Source organism: Diaporthe citri (genome assembly GCF_014595645.1).
Source record: "Diaporthe citri strain NFHF-8-4 chromosome Unknown scaffold_1, whole genome shotgun sequence".
NCBI lineage: Eukaryota > Fungi > Ascomycota > Sordariomycetes > Diaporthales > Diaporthaceae > Diaporthe > Diaporthe citri.
Window position 1 is genome coordinate 2,966,416 of NW_025064846.1, and position 16,008 is coordinate 2,982,423.

Consider the following 16,008-nt stretch of genomic DNA (forward strand, 5'->3'; position numbering starts at 1 on the left):
ACGGTGGTTGGGAGCCGAGGTCCACTGAGTGCCCCGGAAGACTAGCGTCATTCAGTGGGGTCGCTGCGGCATCCACAGCAGCTTCGGCCACTCGGTGGAGGGACGGCCCGGAGCCGTCTGACTGTACACTCTAGATGCCTACCCAGCAATACTTGGGTCAAGCTGGCCTAACATGCGCTTCTTCGCGTCTTCTTCTGTCGATTACAACAAAACCAATTCGCCAACTCGCAGCCTCTGGGGAACACAACACAATGTAGAGCGGGGCAGGATCTTCATGTATTCCAAAAGTTGCCATGTCCGGCCATGGCCAGACCCAACTGACGAGAAGATAAATACAACAGCAGCATTCAAACCCCTCATCTCCGGCTACCCCGACATCTCAGTCTCCTCGGCCGGAACCCCGGCTTCGACACCCGAATCCATCCCAACAGCACATCTCATGTATGCGCTTATAGACCCTGTCTGGTCTAACCGATGTACTCGACTGTGACAGAGGAGCCGGAGACAGAGGAGCTGGTCAGGACCTTTCCGTTCTGCTTGATGTCGATGAGAGTCGCTCCGGAGGGAGTCACGGTGCCGGAAGATCCGCTGGCAGAGGCTCCGGTGAAGGTCACGGTGCCGAAGTCGGCAAATGGCACGAGAGAACCGCCAGAGGAGAAGTCCTCCACGATCCACTCGGCGTTGAGCTCCTGCAGAGCACGGGTCTGGCCGGTGAAAGTGTGGGTGACCGAGGTACCCTTCGACACGTTCTTCACGACAGCGGTTCCAGCTGTGGTGGAAGTAGCTGTGACAGTCACGGTGATAGTATCACCGGCCGAGATGCTGATACCGCTGAAGGTATAGCTGCAACGCGGGTTAGCCTTATCATGGATCTCAGAATTGTTCCCGGGGATGGTGTAGCAACTTACGCATAGTCGGGGTACCACTCATACCAAGCATCGAAGCTGATCGTGGAGCCCTGGACATAAAAGTCGACGCCGGTTTGGAGAATCGAATTCGTGGCAGTGTCACCGTCGATGCCAACCCACGCTGAGGCAGCATACTGTATCGCTCCGAGTCAGCATGTTTTACTCCGGAAAGCCCCTCAGCACGCCGTGATTTTCAATGATAGCAATCAATTCGCGGAAAGGCTTTCGGAAACTGACCTCAGTGCTGGAGCTACCTCCAGAAGGCTTGGAAGGGGTCGGCACAACAAAGGTGCCCGTAACCGACTTGTAGCCAGTGCCAATGAGAACAGCGCCCGCCCAGTTAGAGGAGTACTCGGCATGGGCAGTCTCGTTGGTGAAAGCCTCGACCTGAAGACCGTCGACTTCCGTAGCAGGGAGAAGCGGGTTGGTCTGACGGGACGCCGCGCGGGCAGCGTGGCGCTCACGACGCTTCTCTGTCCAACGGGCAGCGAGGGCAACCTCAGCGCCAAGGGCGACGGTAGCAAGAGCAGAGAACTTCATTTTGAAGGCGGTGACTGGTTCCGACTGGTGCAAAGAGGAAGACGAGGAGACAACTGTTAGTCCTGGATCTGGTGGGTGCTCAAAGGCCGCTGGTGAAGAGGAGCATCTGATATCTACGACGAGGGCATTACAGCATCTTTGTACCTGAGCTCTTCGTGATCGAGGACTTGCGTGATCGACGAGCAGCTGCACTCATGCATCTCTCTACGTACTTGTCACGAGGCGTGGCGCCGGTGACCCGGGCTGCAACGCGACATTACGAGGCCAGAGAGATATCGAATGAGGCTGTCTTGCCCCATATGGTGCCACAGCAGCGCGTTAAATGTTTACTACCACCTTCCCGATTCATGAAAGAAAGTCAACCGAACAATGTCTAGTGCAGAGCCTCTCTCTCTCTGGCTGGTCAGCGTGGTGTTGACAGGACGTCTGGGCAGGGATATCAAAGCACTGGCGCCATCCCACCAAGCTTGATATCAAGCTTAAAGGTGTGGACCAGAAAGATCGAAGATCAACATCCACACAGTCCCGCGGTCCAATGAGCCGCCGTACGAGATATGAGATACGGGAACCCCATCAGCATCGCAACATATGCTGTGTCCCCGGTGGTCATGTCCACCAATCAATGTGATAATTCTGGACTCGGCCGGCAGATCTAGCCAAGGCTAGGATCCATAGGCCGGGCGGGGTCCGGGAGATGGGAGCATTCGGGGTGGTGGTGGCGCCCGGGGGAGGCAGAATCTTGCTGGACCTCACCACGTCTTGATTTCCGGGAACCTCCAGATACAACGCAGCAGGCCATTTGCAGGGGATTCGAGAGGGGCTACTCCTCCTAGTGCTATCAACGCGCCCCGTGAATGGCCAGCAGGACGCTTTCGTCAGGACAGTCGACTGGTGCGCTATCAAGTGCGTGATGTCGCCAATGCATACACAGGTTGTTTTATTCTCGTAAGACGTTGACGTGAAGCCATATCTCGTCAGCATTGAGAGGCCCAGCAGCACCACGCTCAATCTTGAAAACACTGCTATCAGACCATCGACATCACACAATGGGACGCAAGCCACGGCAATACTCCCTCCATGGGAAGTTCGGAATAGCGTCAGACGCAGGCCGCGCGGTTCTGCAGCCCAGACACTACCATCTGCCGATCGGCCTTGACAACCGTTCATCAGAGTGCTTGTGTGGGAGCTAACAGCCTGGGGCAACTCGCCAAGATCCCTTGTCAAAAGCTTGTGTCGCTGGGCGCCAAGGTGCCAGGGGTCGTGACCGACAGCTGCAGACACCCCGAGTTAGCAATGCTGTTCAAGGCTCGCGTGCGTCGCACCTCATCTGACCCAGCCATACGTCCCCTGGACACCTTCCTCTTTTGCCCTGGGCCGCACAACGTTGCCTCGCGCTAGAAATGGGGCAACGATGACCCGTGCCAAACTAACCATATATTTTGTTGTGCTTCTATCTGTATGAGATCATCTTCGTGTCGGACGACGCCAATGGCGTTGATATTCCTTGATATTTCAACTTTCAACGTCGTCGGGGCTCGGGGCTGAGGGCTGAGCTTATTAACGTCACAACAACAATCAGGGAACGAACGCGCCACAGGAAACGAACGCTCGCGTGCTCGAGTCCTTACTCGAGCAGCCCTATTAATATGGGTCCCTGCATGCATAGTATCTTGTGCATGAAACCGTTGACTATGCCGGGCCATCAACCTTGTATACCTAATAGTTCGGCTTGGAGCCGCTCATTATTCAAGGCGTGATAGCCTGGACGATCGCGGGCCGGACGAGTTCTGGGCCCTCGACGATCTCCCGCTTTCCAGAACGTTGGACCCACTGTCCTTGGTTTGAGAACTGGGAACCGTTGAAGGTTGTCATATTTCCAAGCTTTTGGGTGCGAGGAAAGTGATGAAAAGCAACCTGTTGTGTTCGCAGCAAATACTCAAACAAGGTGTTAGACCAAGTCCACTAAGCACAGCCAAGCGTGAAGTAGACGGCATTGTCTTCAGTACTGATTGATGGACTCCACTCATGGAATCGACCAGTGTTTATCTCGATTCAACCCGACTCCTTTCTCCATGCGCGATTCGATACGAAGGAAAGGCGTACATCATTCTTGCGAGGCCATGCATGTTTTCCGTGCTTTTCTCCGCCACAGTGAACGTGACGTGCAAGATGGCAATTGCGCCACATCCGGCCCTCAGTGCGCCAAAAAGAAAAAAAAAAAAAAAAAAAAAAAAAAAAAAAAAAAAAAAAAAAAAAAAAAAAAAAAAACAGTCGAGTCGTATTTTCAGAAGCATATTGCGTGCCCAGACGGCTTGGTAGTAGACAAAGAAAGATAAAGCCGTCGGCAGACCTTGAGGCAGTCACCCATGCCAGCGTCGTAAGCGACGAGTACAAGCAGTCGAGGTGCTCGTAAAATATTCCATGAATCAACAAGGCGGGAGAAACAATTTTCCCTACCTGCGTCACATTTTGCATAAGATCCGTCATTTCCTTTTTCTCTGTCCAGTTTCATACCAGGAGAGCTCAGTCGTTCTCCTCGGGCCCCGTCGGTGTATCCGCTCGAGCTTTGAGGCGGCGCTGGGGTGGCCCAGTATATCTTGATTTTGTTTATTGTCCTTCTCCCCTTCTGTACAGTATGAGAGGAAATACAAGTTTCGTGAACATCTTGTCAGCATCTTCGAACCTGTAGAACCAATTCTCTCGACATCAAAACTCATGTGTGGCTGTCAAGGACAAAATTTAGGAGCGAGCCCAGGTGCGGCTCACCAGAAGGGTTACTGACAGAATTCATGGATCAGGTTGGGGACAATGGACGGGTTAGATTATTTGGGCCAGAAAAGTATTTTCACGTTTATTTCGGATCTGGTATGGACCCGGACCTTCATACAAATTCGATACTGTTATTCTCGCCCTGGCGATTTTCCTAATCTTCACCTAGCCCGTTGCTCTTCTCAATCTCTTCATCTCTTTCCGTGATACGAAGGCAATGTCTTCAATTATAGGTACACATATAATTAAATGCCTACCGGCCGTTATGTCCTTGGCTTGATCTGTCAGAGACTTCATGGAATGACGACGAAACATTGGGGCGGCGGCCGATGCTGCTTGAAGAGCCACGCTCATCCCGTCTCTCATGCCTTACATGGGACACCTTTACGTAGTCTGGCACAACATCCAGATCATGAGGGGTGGCTAATCAATACTGCTTGGGGGTAGCCTGTCAAGACTGGCGGAGCTTCAATTGCTCACTTGTATTATTTGTCGCAACCAGGTCAAGCCAGTTATCCCTCCCCTATTTGTCCTTTCCTCATTTTTCATTTCGACTCCTTGTTGCCCTGAGTGTGATTTGTGACACCAATTTATTTCATCCTGATTTTTATTAGTCGTCCTTCATTTTGAAGACTCAAGTGGGAAATTCTTACGCGACACATGAACATCGAACTGGTCGAGTGGGAGACACAATCAGAACCCAGAGCTCACGGGTAATTCCTAATGCTAGTCTATGTGTCAAGGCGACTTCGTCTCCATCAGACTAGTCGTCATTGAACCTGCCAATTCAGCTCACTATATAAAGCCCCAGCCTTTAAAATCATAGACCTATTCATCACTGTTCTCTGTTTTAGGAAATTGAAGATCATTCTTCTTGAAATGTTGGACGGCCTGGGCTGCCCAAATATTTGCCTTCCGTCCATAGTAATTCTCACAATGGGCTCGGGACTCGCTCTCTCTCCCAACATCCAATATTCGTTCTATTCGTTCCCCTGCCCATTTAGCACGCTGTTATAATGCTAAAAATTTTAATTCTAGTTACAAACTTACACAACAATTTATCTCTTGTTGCTTGAAACTTGATTACACTGGAGACGAACTGGCGCAGGCACTGCATGCCGCTTGGATAAGCACGGCCAGGTAGGCCCGGTAGTCAGTCCGGCTTGAGTATGAGCCGAGAATCAAGTGCCATTCAAGTCGAATTATAAGCTGGTGGGCACCAGTAGTGCGTGCGCGCGTCATAACTTACCTGGCAAAGCCGTCGAAGTCCAACTGGCTTGATCAGCTCGCCACCGGCTTGGCGTTCCTCGAGGAGAATGAGTGCACACTTTTGGTGCAACACTTGTGCCGGGTGCCGACTTCTTTATGGACCATCTCGATCCCGAACTCGATGCTTATGTTGTTCTCAGGTTGGAAGGGTGCAGGTGTTCTCCCGCCGCCGCCGCCACGGCGATATGGTGCTACACAGCCTGGAGAACATTCTCAGTGTGCCAATGAGGCTGCTCTCAGTCACAGTCTAGACTCTGCCTGGATATTTACGCGTAACACGCTGAGACTACCCAGGTAGCCACGACGTCAGTTATTGCCAAGGATCACCTGTTGGTTCTTGACGGAAAGGCCGGCAGAACCAACGCATCTACGTTGTTCATATATCTCTGACCGGCGTAATGTGGACCGTGCTTGCAGGGTAAAACGAAACTCTGCAGATTATACCGCAAACGATGCTATTCTTGGGGAGGCGAAAGTGACCGGGAAAGTTAAGATCGCGGGCAGGCGCTGTTGACGGAATGTTGACCTCACACGTATGATCTCAGTCTGTGTACGCACAACGTCAAACGTATTTCTTGGGGCTACAGATATGAAATCTTTTGTAAGTCGAGACATGCAAGGGGCCTTTGTTTCTGTGCGGCCATGGCACACCCGACTTTTGGGATCTCTGGTGCAAGGTGGACGATTGTCAACTAGTTTCACTGCAAATTATCTAGCTATGTAGGCATAATCACGGTGGTTTCGATTTTCTCGCTGCTGTCATAAGACGCATCGAGATGGGATGGCATGTTACTTTGCAATCGTACTGTCACTGCCACTAGGTTAAGTTTGGGGCGGTCGCGTCTATATATGTCCCCCCGCTAGGACCCCGGATATGCGTTACCCGTTCACGCCCACTTCGGCCGCCAACATCGGACGGTCTGTCGGGGAATTAACAAGGTGGCAAAGCATATATGGCTTGGAACTTCGGACGATCCAAGTCAAGACAAGCTTTCTGGATTGAGTGAACCTCATGATGGCCACGCGGCCCCACCCTCAATACCGCCTCATTACGCACTTGGCCGTTATTCTCTGAAGCGGTCTTAGCAGCAAACGCCCCGGCTGCGCGGCACGAACAGTATCCTCACCGGATGTGACAATGTTCCTGGTGCCCTTTGCACTGGTTTCTCGAACCCTCTACTTTACTTCGTTCACTGCCTAAACGAAATAAGCGTGGGCTTCCCAGATGATTCCACCAGTACCAGCCTCCCGCTCACCACTGCCTGGACATTATTCCGAGCGGAACATTACGCACTTGAGGGTCTGGGAATTATCCACGTGCTAGAGCTCCGGTGGTTCGGGCCCCTAGAATTGGGTTGACTTCGCGCGAGGCGGTTAGACTCAGGGGCAGGTTCCTCCTCGTCGCTGGCTGCCAAGCATCCTGCAATTGTGATGAGATCAACGGCCTACCGCTTGGCAAATGATAAGTGGGAAGATAGCACAGGAAGGTGGTGACGAACTGGGTCGAACGGGACGGCCAAGAACGATGTGCAGGATCGCGCCACGTATTATCGATCACTGGAAAGGGTCGTGTTAGCCGACGGCACTGAGGACTCAGCAAGGACTCGCATGGCCGTCGGCAAGGCGCGCCTGAACCCCGAGTGCACAATGAACAAACACAAGATGAAGTAATATTCGATGCCTTCTTGGCTTTCCATAAGATGGTCGCCAGAAGACACAACAAATTTAGAGTCGATGTAGAATCATTCCAGGGCCGGTTTGCCCTGAGCTCCGTTCTTCGTTTCTTCAGGTTTGAACTTGACCAAGCGATTGTCTTTTTTTCCCCAAAAAAATGGCGTCTAATCACCAAGTTGACGACTCTGGCAGGGCCCAGTCATGGTATCAGGAGTAACATGCCGCGGATGTCGACATTCGCGTACCACACACACAAGCTGCGCTTGATGCTTAAATTGGATGCGCCCGGGTCGAAGGACGAGGAGCATGGCAGTCCTACCGAGGCTCATGGAGACTCAAAAGACGACCATGGCTCTACAATGCACCCAGTGAGAGACTCGGGAGTAGATGATATGTCCATCTACCTTGAGTCGCAGCCTGAGATCGTCAAGGTATGTCATACTCGACCCGGGTTGTCCCTTGATTCTCTGGATATATCTGGAAAAAGTCCAGGTGTTAACGAACTTTGATCATTTTAGAGAGAAAGTGCAACATTACTGGAACTGTTTTTCGACCTCTGGTTCGTGGCCACGCTCAATATTTTCCCATCGGTACGTTTGCTTCATCTTGTTCAATCCAGAAGATGCAAGCTCAGTACATGATGAGCGACCCGAATAGCGCGTATGCTGACTGAGGTTCTAGACCCACGAAATAATTGAGTTGAAAGATTTGGCGTCATACATTGAATTTGAATTGTAAGTGCAGAGAAGGGATCTTGCCAACAGACGACCATGAGCTGACAGTGCTCCCAGTCTTCTTTGGACTACTTGGTTTCTAGTGGTCATTTATGATGTGAGGTTTCTCGCAGATAGTTGGACAGGTAAGCAGCAGCGAGCGTTCTTCAGACGTCAGCCTGGTACATTTCTGCTAACGGGACTTTCACGAACGTAGAACGTATTGTCTTGGCCTTGCACCTTGCGGTCATGATATCTTTTACCGAGGTGGCCCCTTTTTTCAACGCTTTGCACAAGATGACGGGCGTTTCCATGACGTTGGGTGAGTTCGCGCTTGGTCGAGGCTGAGCCGTCTTCCGCCGAGCTAACGAGGTGTCAGCCGCGACACTGATGCTATCTCGACTTGTTCTGTTCGCACAGAATGCCATCATCCTCTGGCATTTGAGACATTACAGGAAGGCCCGGGTGCCGATGCTCATAACAGTGTCGATTCCTCTCGCTGCGGCCATCTGCTATGCCGGCATTCTAGGCGCTACCAGCTCTTCGAACCAACCGGCGACTCACGATGTGCTGTTTGTCATTTCCATGTTGGAGATAGTAGGGAACTTGGCCGTCTCTATGGTTCGAAAGTACAAAGTTGTCAGCTTTGAGGGGTCCCATTTGGCGGAGAGGCTCAATCTTCTCACGCTCATCATCCTCGGTGAAGGTACGTCTCGTCACTAGGCGAAAAAGCTTCACATAAAAACAATTTCTCAAAGCTAACCTTGGTTTGGAGCAATCATTAAACTTGCCAAGAACGTCTCCACGATAGAAGCAACTTTAGGATGGCACGAATGGAGTAAGTTTCCACAGCCCTTGTTGCCCCAAGCATCTTAACTAATGCGTGAACAACTCCAGCCATATCCATGTGGACTGTATTCGTGTCAGGATTTGTGGCCATCTACCTGATCTTCCAGATCTATTTCGACTGGATGCATCCCAACCACATGGCCTCCCGCCGACAGCTTCTTTGGGCGATGCTTCGCGCGCCGTTCCACTTTTCTCTACTCATCGTAATGGTCGCAGTGAACAAGGTCATGTCGAGGCTGAATGATATCTCGCACCTCCCAGATGAGCTATGGGGGCAAATATTAAGGAACGGTGGCACGCCTGTCAGCAGGGTCGGATTTTCCCGTGGCAATTCAACAATTACGGACCATTGGCTCATTGACAGGGAGGATCTCTTGTGTTCTGTCATGAACTCAGTGTTGAGCAATTTTGGGATGAGCGGCATCAAACGCGATCGCTTGTCCGCCATGTCAGTTGCCAGCTATATCGGCAAGAAGTTCAACCTTGTGGTAAGCGGTCTCGGATGTACGATCCAAGTCTCCCCGAAAAGAATACACTGACAAAAGTTAGTTCATCTACGCCTTCCTATCAGCCGGCGTAATGCTGATCCTACTTACCATTCTCCACGGCGTTTCGAAGAGGCAGGGCTGGGCTGTGTTCAACATATTGCGCTCAGTCGTAATAGGACTCATGGGCGTCGGGCTGTGTCTTGTCACGCTGCTCGCGACGGGCAAGACAAACAAGTTGGCTGAGACCCCCTGGCCTCTTCCCCTTATGTACATCATATTCACCGTTGTCGTGGTCGTCATGTACGTCCCCCATCCCAAGCCTCTTACATTTGAGCGGCTAAAACGCAGCGCCAATGGGCTTCATCACAGGCACGCCTAACATTACTCTGCACTACTGCGACATGTATCCCAAAATTTCTGCGCCACTTCGCACCGCTCAGGCAGCGGCAGCCTTTAGAACATACGAAGTACGAGAGAAACACGTGCAACAAGGGTATGGAAGAAACTCTGGCTACACAAGATCTGTATTTTACCAGTCTGACCAAAGGAGCCATTCTGTGTGTTAGAGCTATAAACATAAGACTCAAATATCCTGAAGAATTCGTTTTCCAGCAAAAGCCTGTAGCATGCTCTGGAAATTACGCATCTACATCACTTCACCCAAGACTGCTTCATAATTACTTGAGAACACTGCTTCCTTCTCCTGATCGGACAAAAACTCCGCCTCCTGGATGGCACCGATTCCTGAATCGTAAGTTCCAGGTGCGTACGGATAGTCCTATCAGTAATGGCATTAGCAACCTACAATCGCCGCAAAGTAAACTCTGACTTACCGATCCAAAGACTAGCTGTGACGTCGGAACTCCATATCCTAAGAGCCCTTTTACTTGGGCAAAGTAAGTCGGGCCCGCGCTGTCGTACCAGACTCTAGGGGAGAAGATCAGTGGAAGAAAAGATGCAGTTCTTGTGGTCTCCTTCGGCAGCTAAGCAAGCTCCTATGTTCCAGAAAAAGAAGCTCATGTACCTTGATCCATAGACGGCCTTAGCGGGCACCTCAATGGCCGGCTGGAGCTTTAGAGCTCGGTCCTCAATGGGAGGGAACGCCCCTCCGCAGTGAGAGAACAGCCACCGGATGTTTGTAAAGTTCACAAAGCTTTGAGTCAGCGTCAAGTCCAACATGGTCCGGGCGGTTTCAAAATAATATTCGACCAGACCCGTAGGATAAAGAGCTGCTCTTGTATCAGAATCACTGGTCCTCGTATCTGACGAATTTCAATGTTGTGATACGATTACTTACTTGGATTGGCCTCGACTAAGCTATTCAGGACATAGAATTAGTGATTGGATCGTTGAAAAGTACTTGTGCTTTTGAATATAATTGATAAATGCAACGTTGCTTGTTTGTAGTCAAGCATAGAGTCGGGCAGGACACGGCTATCTGGCGCGGCTGCATAGTTAGTTCTCACGAAGGCGACTCACCTCCCGTTGATCCTTAGAAACGGTGACGTCGGATGCACGAATATAGGTGGTGACCTGTCTGAGGTCGAGTTGAGAGAAGCGAAAAACGGGCGGAGATCGGGATGGCCTAGATAAAGCCCCTCATGGTTCGTCAGGAGGCCAACCCCCCTGGCGTGAAGTTCTTGCAGGGCGTAGTTGACTTCAGTCATACTACATGGTGACTTCAGAGACAGTATTCTCACTGTGCTGGGAAACGAGGTCCGGGGACTGCTTACGATGCGCTGACGTATGGCAACGGCGCGACAGCAAAGAAGGAGAACCGCTTTGGGAACGCCTGCACAAGCTGATGGAAGTCGTCATCGTTAGCAGCCCTCGATAGACACTTGTAGGGCTATTAATTGGGACCCATGCACTCACCTCGGCCAGCCACTCATTCAATAGCCTTGCAAGTCCAATAGACAAAGTCTGGTTTCCCAGAAATACATTGCTAACCGGTGTTGAAATGGAAAGGACTGCATGAGAAATGCTATGGTTGGCCATGAATCGTAAATGTGTAGCCACATCCCAAGCAGGAGTTGGCCTGCCCCCGGTGTCCGGAACAAGAGCATAGTAGAAGTCCGGAACTGCGTGCACTGTTTCGTCGTCAGTCAGGAAAACGATTCCGATGGTTACGGATGAGCAAAAGGAGACGAAGTACTGGCCATGAGTATCGACTCTTGTCGCATTGGTAAAATCTAGTTCGGTGGTATTTGCCCGACTGATAACTTCAATGGACTGGAAGGCTGCTTCGGCGAAAGGAAGGGACGGCAAGTCAATCCCATCTAAAGGCAGGTCAACCACCTGCGTGAGAGGAGCTTCTATTCCCAGATATCGCACCTCGATGAGCTCTGGCGACAATGGCAGCTATCTTGGGCGAGTGGGCGCGGCACCCTATCATTGATGCCAGGAGGAGGAGGCGGAGCATTAAGATCATCTTCATTGCTGTGGAATAGGTACCAGAAAATATTGCAAACAGAGTTTGGCTCGAGACATGAATCTTATATGACCGGGCTATACTCTGGTGGACGAACCCGAGAGTCGGAATGCCTGACGACATTTAACAGGTCACTTCACCATCGTATCCGTGAACATGCAACCCACGGGACGCTCAGTGCGACTGTTGCATTTTCGGCGTTGTTCCCACCCAACCACTCACTGCTGGCTTGCAGAGTTAGTCTGCATCCCCGACCAATTTTGCATGCATACTCCAATAAGGTAACTCGTGGCGCTGGAAAACGCAGTCCTGATTGTTCGCTCTTGTTGACACACCTCGCAGATGTTGACCTCAACGTACAAGTGCCACGGTCCGCAGACAGAAGACGTACTTGACAGTCTACGATTCGGGGTAAGTCAGTGTGCAAGCTTACGCTTACAACAAAGTGTTTTCGCTCACTGTGAGAACAGAGCAGGTAGAGAATGAGGACATGAGACATGCAGCACAATTATGTCGCCTCAAAAGTAGAGAAAGCGTGGACTGAACGTATCGAATTCCATTCGCGTCCTCAAACGGTCAGCAGCAGACCCAAGAGTATCCATCAAGTAACAATGACAACAACGGGAAATACATATGTCAAACAATCAACGCCTTTGCCATGCAACGCTTCGAATCCACACAACCAGTCTGAGAAAGAACAAGAGCGAGCTGCCTAGCCAGTTGACGCGCGAATAGCAGCGGCGAGCACCTTCATTGCGTATTACCACTCGCAAAAGAGCTCAAGCCGCATGGACGCAGTCCGGACCCGACGATCACCTTAACCTTCGTTGCCCAGCGGCAAGCCTGGAAGAGACCAGCCATTTCCGTACCAGATCCAACCATAGAAGTCTCTAAGTCATCTTCCGTGGTTGCTGGCCGAGGGTAGGGACAGCAAAGCCCAAGCCAGAGACCAAGTCCTGCCATCAGGCCGAGCCATCTTTGCCCTCTCGTATTATTTGTCAGACTCATTATAATGACAAGACAATTTCCCCTCAGCTCCGAGAACACCATTCTTGTGCAACTCCACACCTCAACGTGGTGATGTGATAAGCTCAACATGGTAGTCCAATACAATATACAAACAGGTATTTCTGATAAGCCTAGTGTCGTCTCTTATTCAGCGACAACCAGGCCTTCAAGGGCCCTCATAGCCCTGGTCCCTTCTTTTTCGAACGCCATCACCATGCTTTCACTCTCAAACTTGAGTTTCTGCTCAGCTTGGCCGGCGTTATAGTAAATCCACTCCTCGACAGTCATGTTACGCTCTTGCTCCGTGAGCTCGCCGCCCTTAGCAAAGAAACGGTCAGCTGCGCCATTCGTGTCCTCTTGGTCGTTGTGGAATCCCCCAAAGACGGCATCCAGATCAACTGCCGTCCAGGGCTCTACACTTTGCAGACTGCCAATAACGTTTTGTTTTGATGGCGAGAGCTGTTTAGAAGGCGACATCTGACGCGTGGGCGTGGCTGTGGCGGGAAGAGACACAAGAGGCATGCGCTTGCCTTTACTGCTGGCAGTGTTGGGCTTCGAGGAGGGAGGACGGTTCTCTGCGTCTGACGCTTGGGGGGAAGGAGATGGCGAGATGGTGGCTTGTTTAGCGGAATGTGCGGGAGAGGCATGATGGCGTGGCGTTTTGGGAGGCACGGCAAGGGCGTTGGAGGCGGAAGTCGAGGCAGAGGGCTCGTCATTGCGAATCGCAAAAGGCGAATCCTTTGGAGCCGGGACAGGTTTGCGAGCAACCCGAGGGGATCCAACTGCGGCAGAAAAGCTTTCTTGAATCGTCGCCGACTCAACGTGGACCTCGGTCGTAACATTTTGTTGCTTTGGACCGGTTACTGCCTGGATAGGAGCCGGCATCTCTGGCACGGCATCTGCAGGTTTAGGATTCTTGGGAGGTCGGCCGCGCTTTCCAGTGCTTGTCCGCTTCTTCGTGCCCTCGGTCGGGAGCGGGGCGGGAGCTGCCTCGACCTCAATGGGTTCCGCAGCGGGCATCGTGACAGCATCCGGGCCAGCAGGAACCGGAGTTGACTCGTCCTTTACGGTCTCTGGCAGTATCGCCTTCTTTGCTGGGCGGCCACGCTTCGCTGTACTCTTGGTGCTCGTCGTGCTCGTCACACTGCCGAGCGAAGTCCTGCCGAGCGAAGGCCTGCCTAGCGACGTCCTGCCCAAAGACTTCCTGACCACGGTGCCGTTGCTCCCGAAGCTGACATCCGCCTCTGCAATTTCGTCTGGCTCTTCTGCTTCTGCATCCATACGCGACTGTGACTGCCTTGCGGGCACCGGCAGCACAGGCTCCTCAGTTTTCTCAACGGTTGTTTGTTTCGATGCTTTCCGAGTGCCCGCCTTGCGGCCCTTCTTTGGGACTACCATTTCTTCCGTCTCGTCCTTCTGATCAACGTCCATGTCGTCTTCCATGGTTTTCAAATCCGCGTCAATCTGTGCATCGGTGGGCTGGGCTGGAGTGGGATCGAACATGGCAAAATCAGTCTTTGCAGTGTGAGTAAGAAGCTCATCCGCTTTAGAATCTTGCCTAGCTTCCACCTTTACACGAGAAGCCGCCGCCGCCTTTGTATCTGGATCTGCCAGAATATCCTCGTCATCCGACAATGGACGCTCAAGGTCAGCCTCCAGCTGTCTATCGATCTCGTCGTCATTCGGGACAGTGGCTGGCGCGGCAGAGTCCACTGAAGCAGTCGATGGCTCTCTGGCGGGTCGAGTTCCAGATGCCTTCCGCGTGCCGGACGCCTTTCTCGTCTTCTTAGCTCCTGGCTTCTTGGAGGGCTCTGGCGCGTCAAGCATGTCTGTGTCGACCGAGGACGCCTCGGTCGCGTTGCTACCGCGGGCCTTGCGAGTCTTGGCTGCACGTTTCTTGGGAGCAGGTGCCTCAGCATTGGTCAGCTCCGCGTCTTCCACCTCCTCGCTCGATCTCTTGCGGCCTCTTGCGGGCTTCGGATGTGATGGCGGGATCGGAGCAGCCTCTTCCTCTGGTCCATCTTCTGGCACTTCAACAGCCTCGTCCTTCTTCGCACGGGTCTTTCTTGCCCTCGTTGTGGTTGCCGCCTTCTTGCCCTTCGTGGTCTTCTTAGACTCCTTAGATGCCGTCGTCATGGTGGACGTAGTCGTGAGAACGCTGTCGTCGACGTCTGCAGTGACATCGGCGAGTGATGTCAAGTCTGAGGCGGCTGTAGCAACAGACTGTAACGAAAGCCGAGACGCCTTGGAGCTCCTGGCAGCTTTTGACCGTCCTGTCTTCTTAGGGGCCGGCTTCGAGCTGATCAATGCGAAAAAGGGACATTTCGGGGCCCGACTATAATGCTCATCCCTAAGGCGGGTCAGTACCTCAGATGCGTCCAAAGAGGTGGCTCATATTCATACCAAGGTTTATCGGTCTTCTCCCATCCGTCAAGCCTCAAGTGGCAATACGTGCAAGTAGCATTGTCGTCTGATTCCAGTGTTGGTGTGTATTTCCAGCCAGCCTCAACAAGCTGTTCAACGCGTCAGCATATTCTCTTCGGTGCAGTGTGTCTGCCTCTTCTTACCTGCTTCGTCTTGCAGCTCCAGCCCTTTCTGTTCTCATGAGGCCACCGTCCAGCAAAGGTGGCCTTCCGGGCCTCGGACATCAGCGCGTCCCTGGGGTCCTCACGCGTGTAATTGCCCAGCTCGGCCTCCACTGCGGCGGTGATGGCCCAGCCACATTCGGGTGAGTGCTTCAGGTGCTCCTCGAGGGGTCGGTCGTCCTCTTCCCAGCCGTCGAGGGCCTTGTTGCACAGGAAACAGACGACGTTGTCGGGGTTGCTGGGGAGAGGCTGGAAGAAGAAGCCAGCCTTGGCCATCTGCAAACAATAGAAACGAGTTAGGACGCGTTTTAAGGTGAGTAATGGGAGGCACAGGGGGTGGAGGATACGCACATCGGCAGGCTTGATAGACTTGTGTGGCCATGACAGCGTCTTGGGGGCGCGGGATGTGGCTGCGGTCGATGCCCTCCGCTTCGTGACACGTTGCGGGCCATGGAAAGACGCAAGGCGGTTCTCGTAAATGAAGTACTCATCAATGTCGTCGGTAGACATCGTGAGGCGGTTGCAGCCTGGTCGGCTTTCACGAAGCTCGAGGTTGTCGTGTTATGGGTTCGTCGGCGCGTATCATGCGTGCAGCTAGGACAGCCAAGGTAGCAGCCCTGAAGGCGCAAGAATGTGGTATGGAGTCGCGGTATAAAGGGGATTGGACGTGTAAAGATTTTGCAAATGTAAGAGGGCGCGGCGAAGACAAGCCTCAATCGTGGTTGCAAGACACGGGACGGGTTGATGGCAAGAAGTCGCGTCGCAGAGCATGGA

The 16,008-nt window shown here is 52.3% G+C and overlaps 4 protein-coding genes across 4 annotated transcripts; 1 reads left to right on the forward strand and 3 right to left on the reverse strand.

Moving 5' to 3' along the window:
* Nucleotides 1-467: 467 nt before the first annotated feature.
* INS49_000782 (uncharacterized protein) lies at nucleotides 468-1,448 on the reverse strand (the record flags this gene model as incomplete). The annotated part of the gene is made up of 3 exons (XM_043161618.1): nucleotides 468-843; nucleotides 909-1,042; nucleotides 1,146-1,448. 3 exons carry the CDS (start codon nucleotides 1,446-1,448, stop codon nucleotides 468-470), a joined length of 813 nt encoding a protein of 270 aa, XP_043030124.1.
* Nucleotides 1,449-7,426: 5,978 nt separating this feature from the next.
* On the forward strand, nucleotides 7,427-9,589 carry INS49_000783 (uncharacterized protein; the record flags this gene model as incomplete). Its single annotated transcript, XM_043161619.1, has 9 exons — nucleotides 7,427-7,591; nucleotides 7,679-7,750; nucleotides 7,842-7,894; nucleotides 7,952-8,019; nucleotides 8,091-8,195; nucleotides 8,253-8,579; nucleotides 8,697-8,711; nucleotides 8,771-9,210; nucleotides 9,272-9,589. 9 exons carry the CDS (start codon nucleotides 7,427-7,429, stop codon nucleotides 9,587-9,589), a joined length of 1,563 nt encoding a protein of 520 aa, XP_043030125.1.
* A 267-nt stretch (nucleotides 9,590-9,856) lies between these two features.
* Nucleotides 9,857-11,647, reverse strand: INS49_000784 (uncharacterized protein; the record flags this gene model as incomplete). Its single annotated transcript, XM_043161620.1, has 8 exons — nucleotides 9,857-9,988; nucleotides 10,044-10,137; nucleotides 10,235-10,439; nucleotides 10,508-10,527; nucleotides 10,690-10,878; nucleotides 10,944-11,011; nucleotides 11,086-11,489; nucleotides 11,545-11,647. The coding sequence occupies 8 exons, from the start codon at nucleotides 11,645-11,647 to the stop codon at nucleotides 9,857-9,859; spliced, it is 1,215 nt and encodes a 404-aa protein (XP_043030126.1).
* A 1,146-nt stretch (nucleotides 11,648-12,793) lies between these two features.
* On the reverse strand, nucleotides 12,794-15,744 carry INS49_000785 (uncharacterized protein; the record flags this gene model as incomplete). The annotated part of the gene is made up of 4 exons (XM_043161621.1): nucleotides 12,794-14,999; nucleotides 15,053-15,162; nucleotides 15,217-15,510; nucleotides 15,586-15,744. 4 exons carry the CDS (start codon nucleotides 15,742-15,744, stop codon nucleotides 12,794-12,796), a joined length of 2,769 nt encoding a protein of 922 aa, XP_043030127.1.
* Between the last annotated feature and the right edge of the window lie 264 nt (nucleotides 15,745-16,008).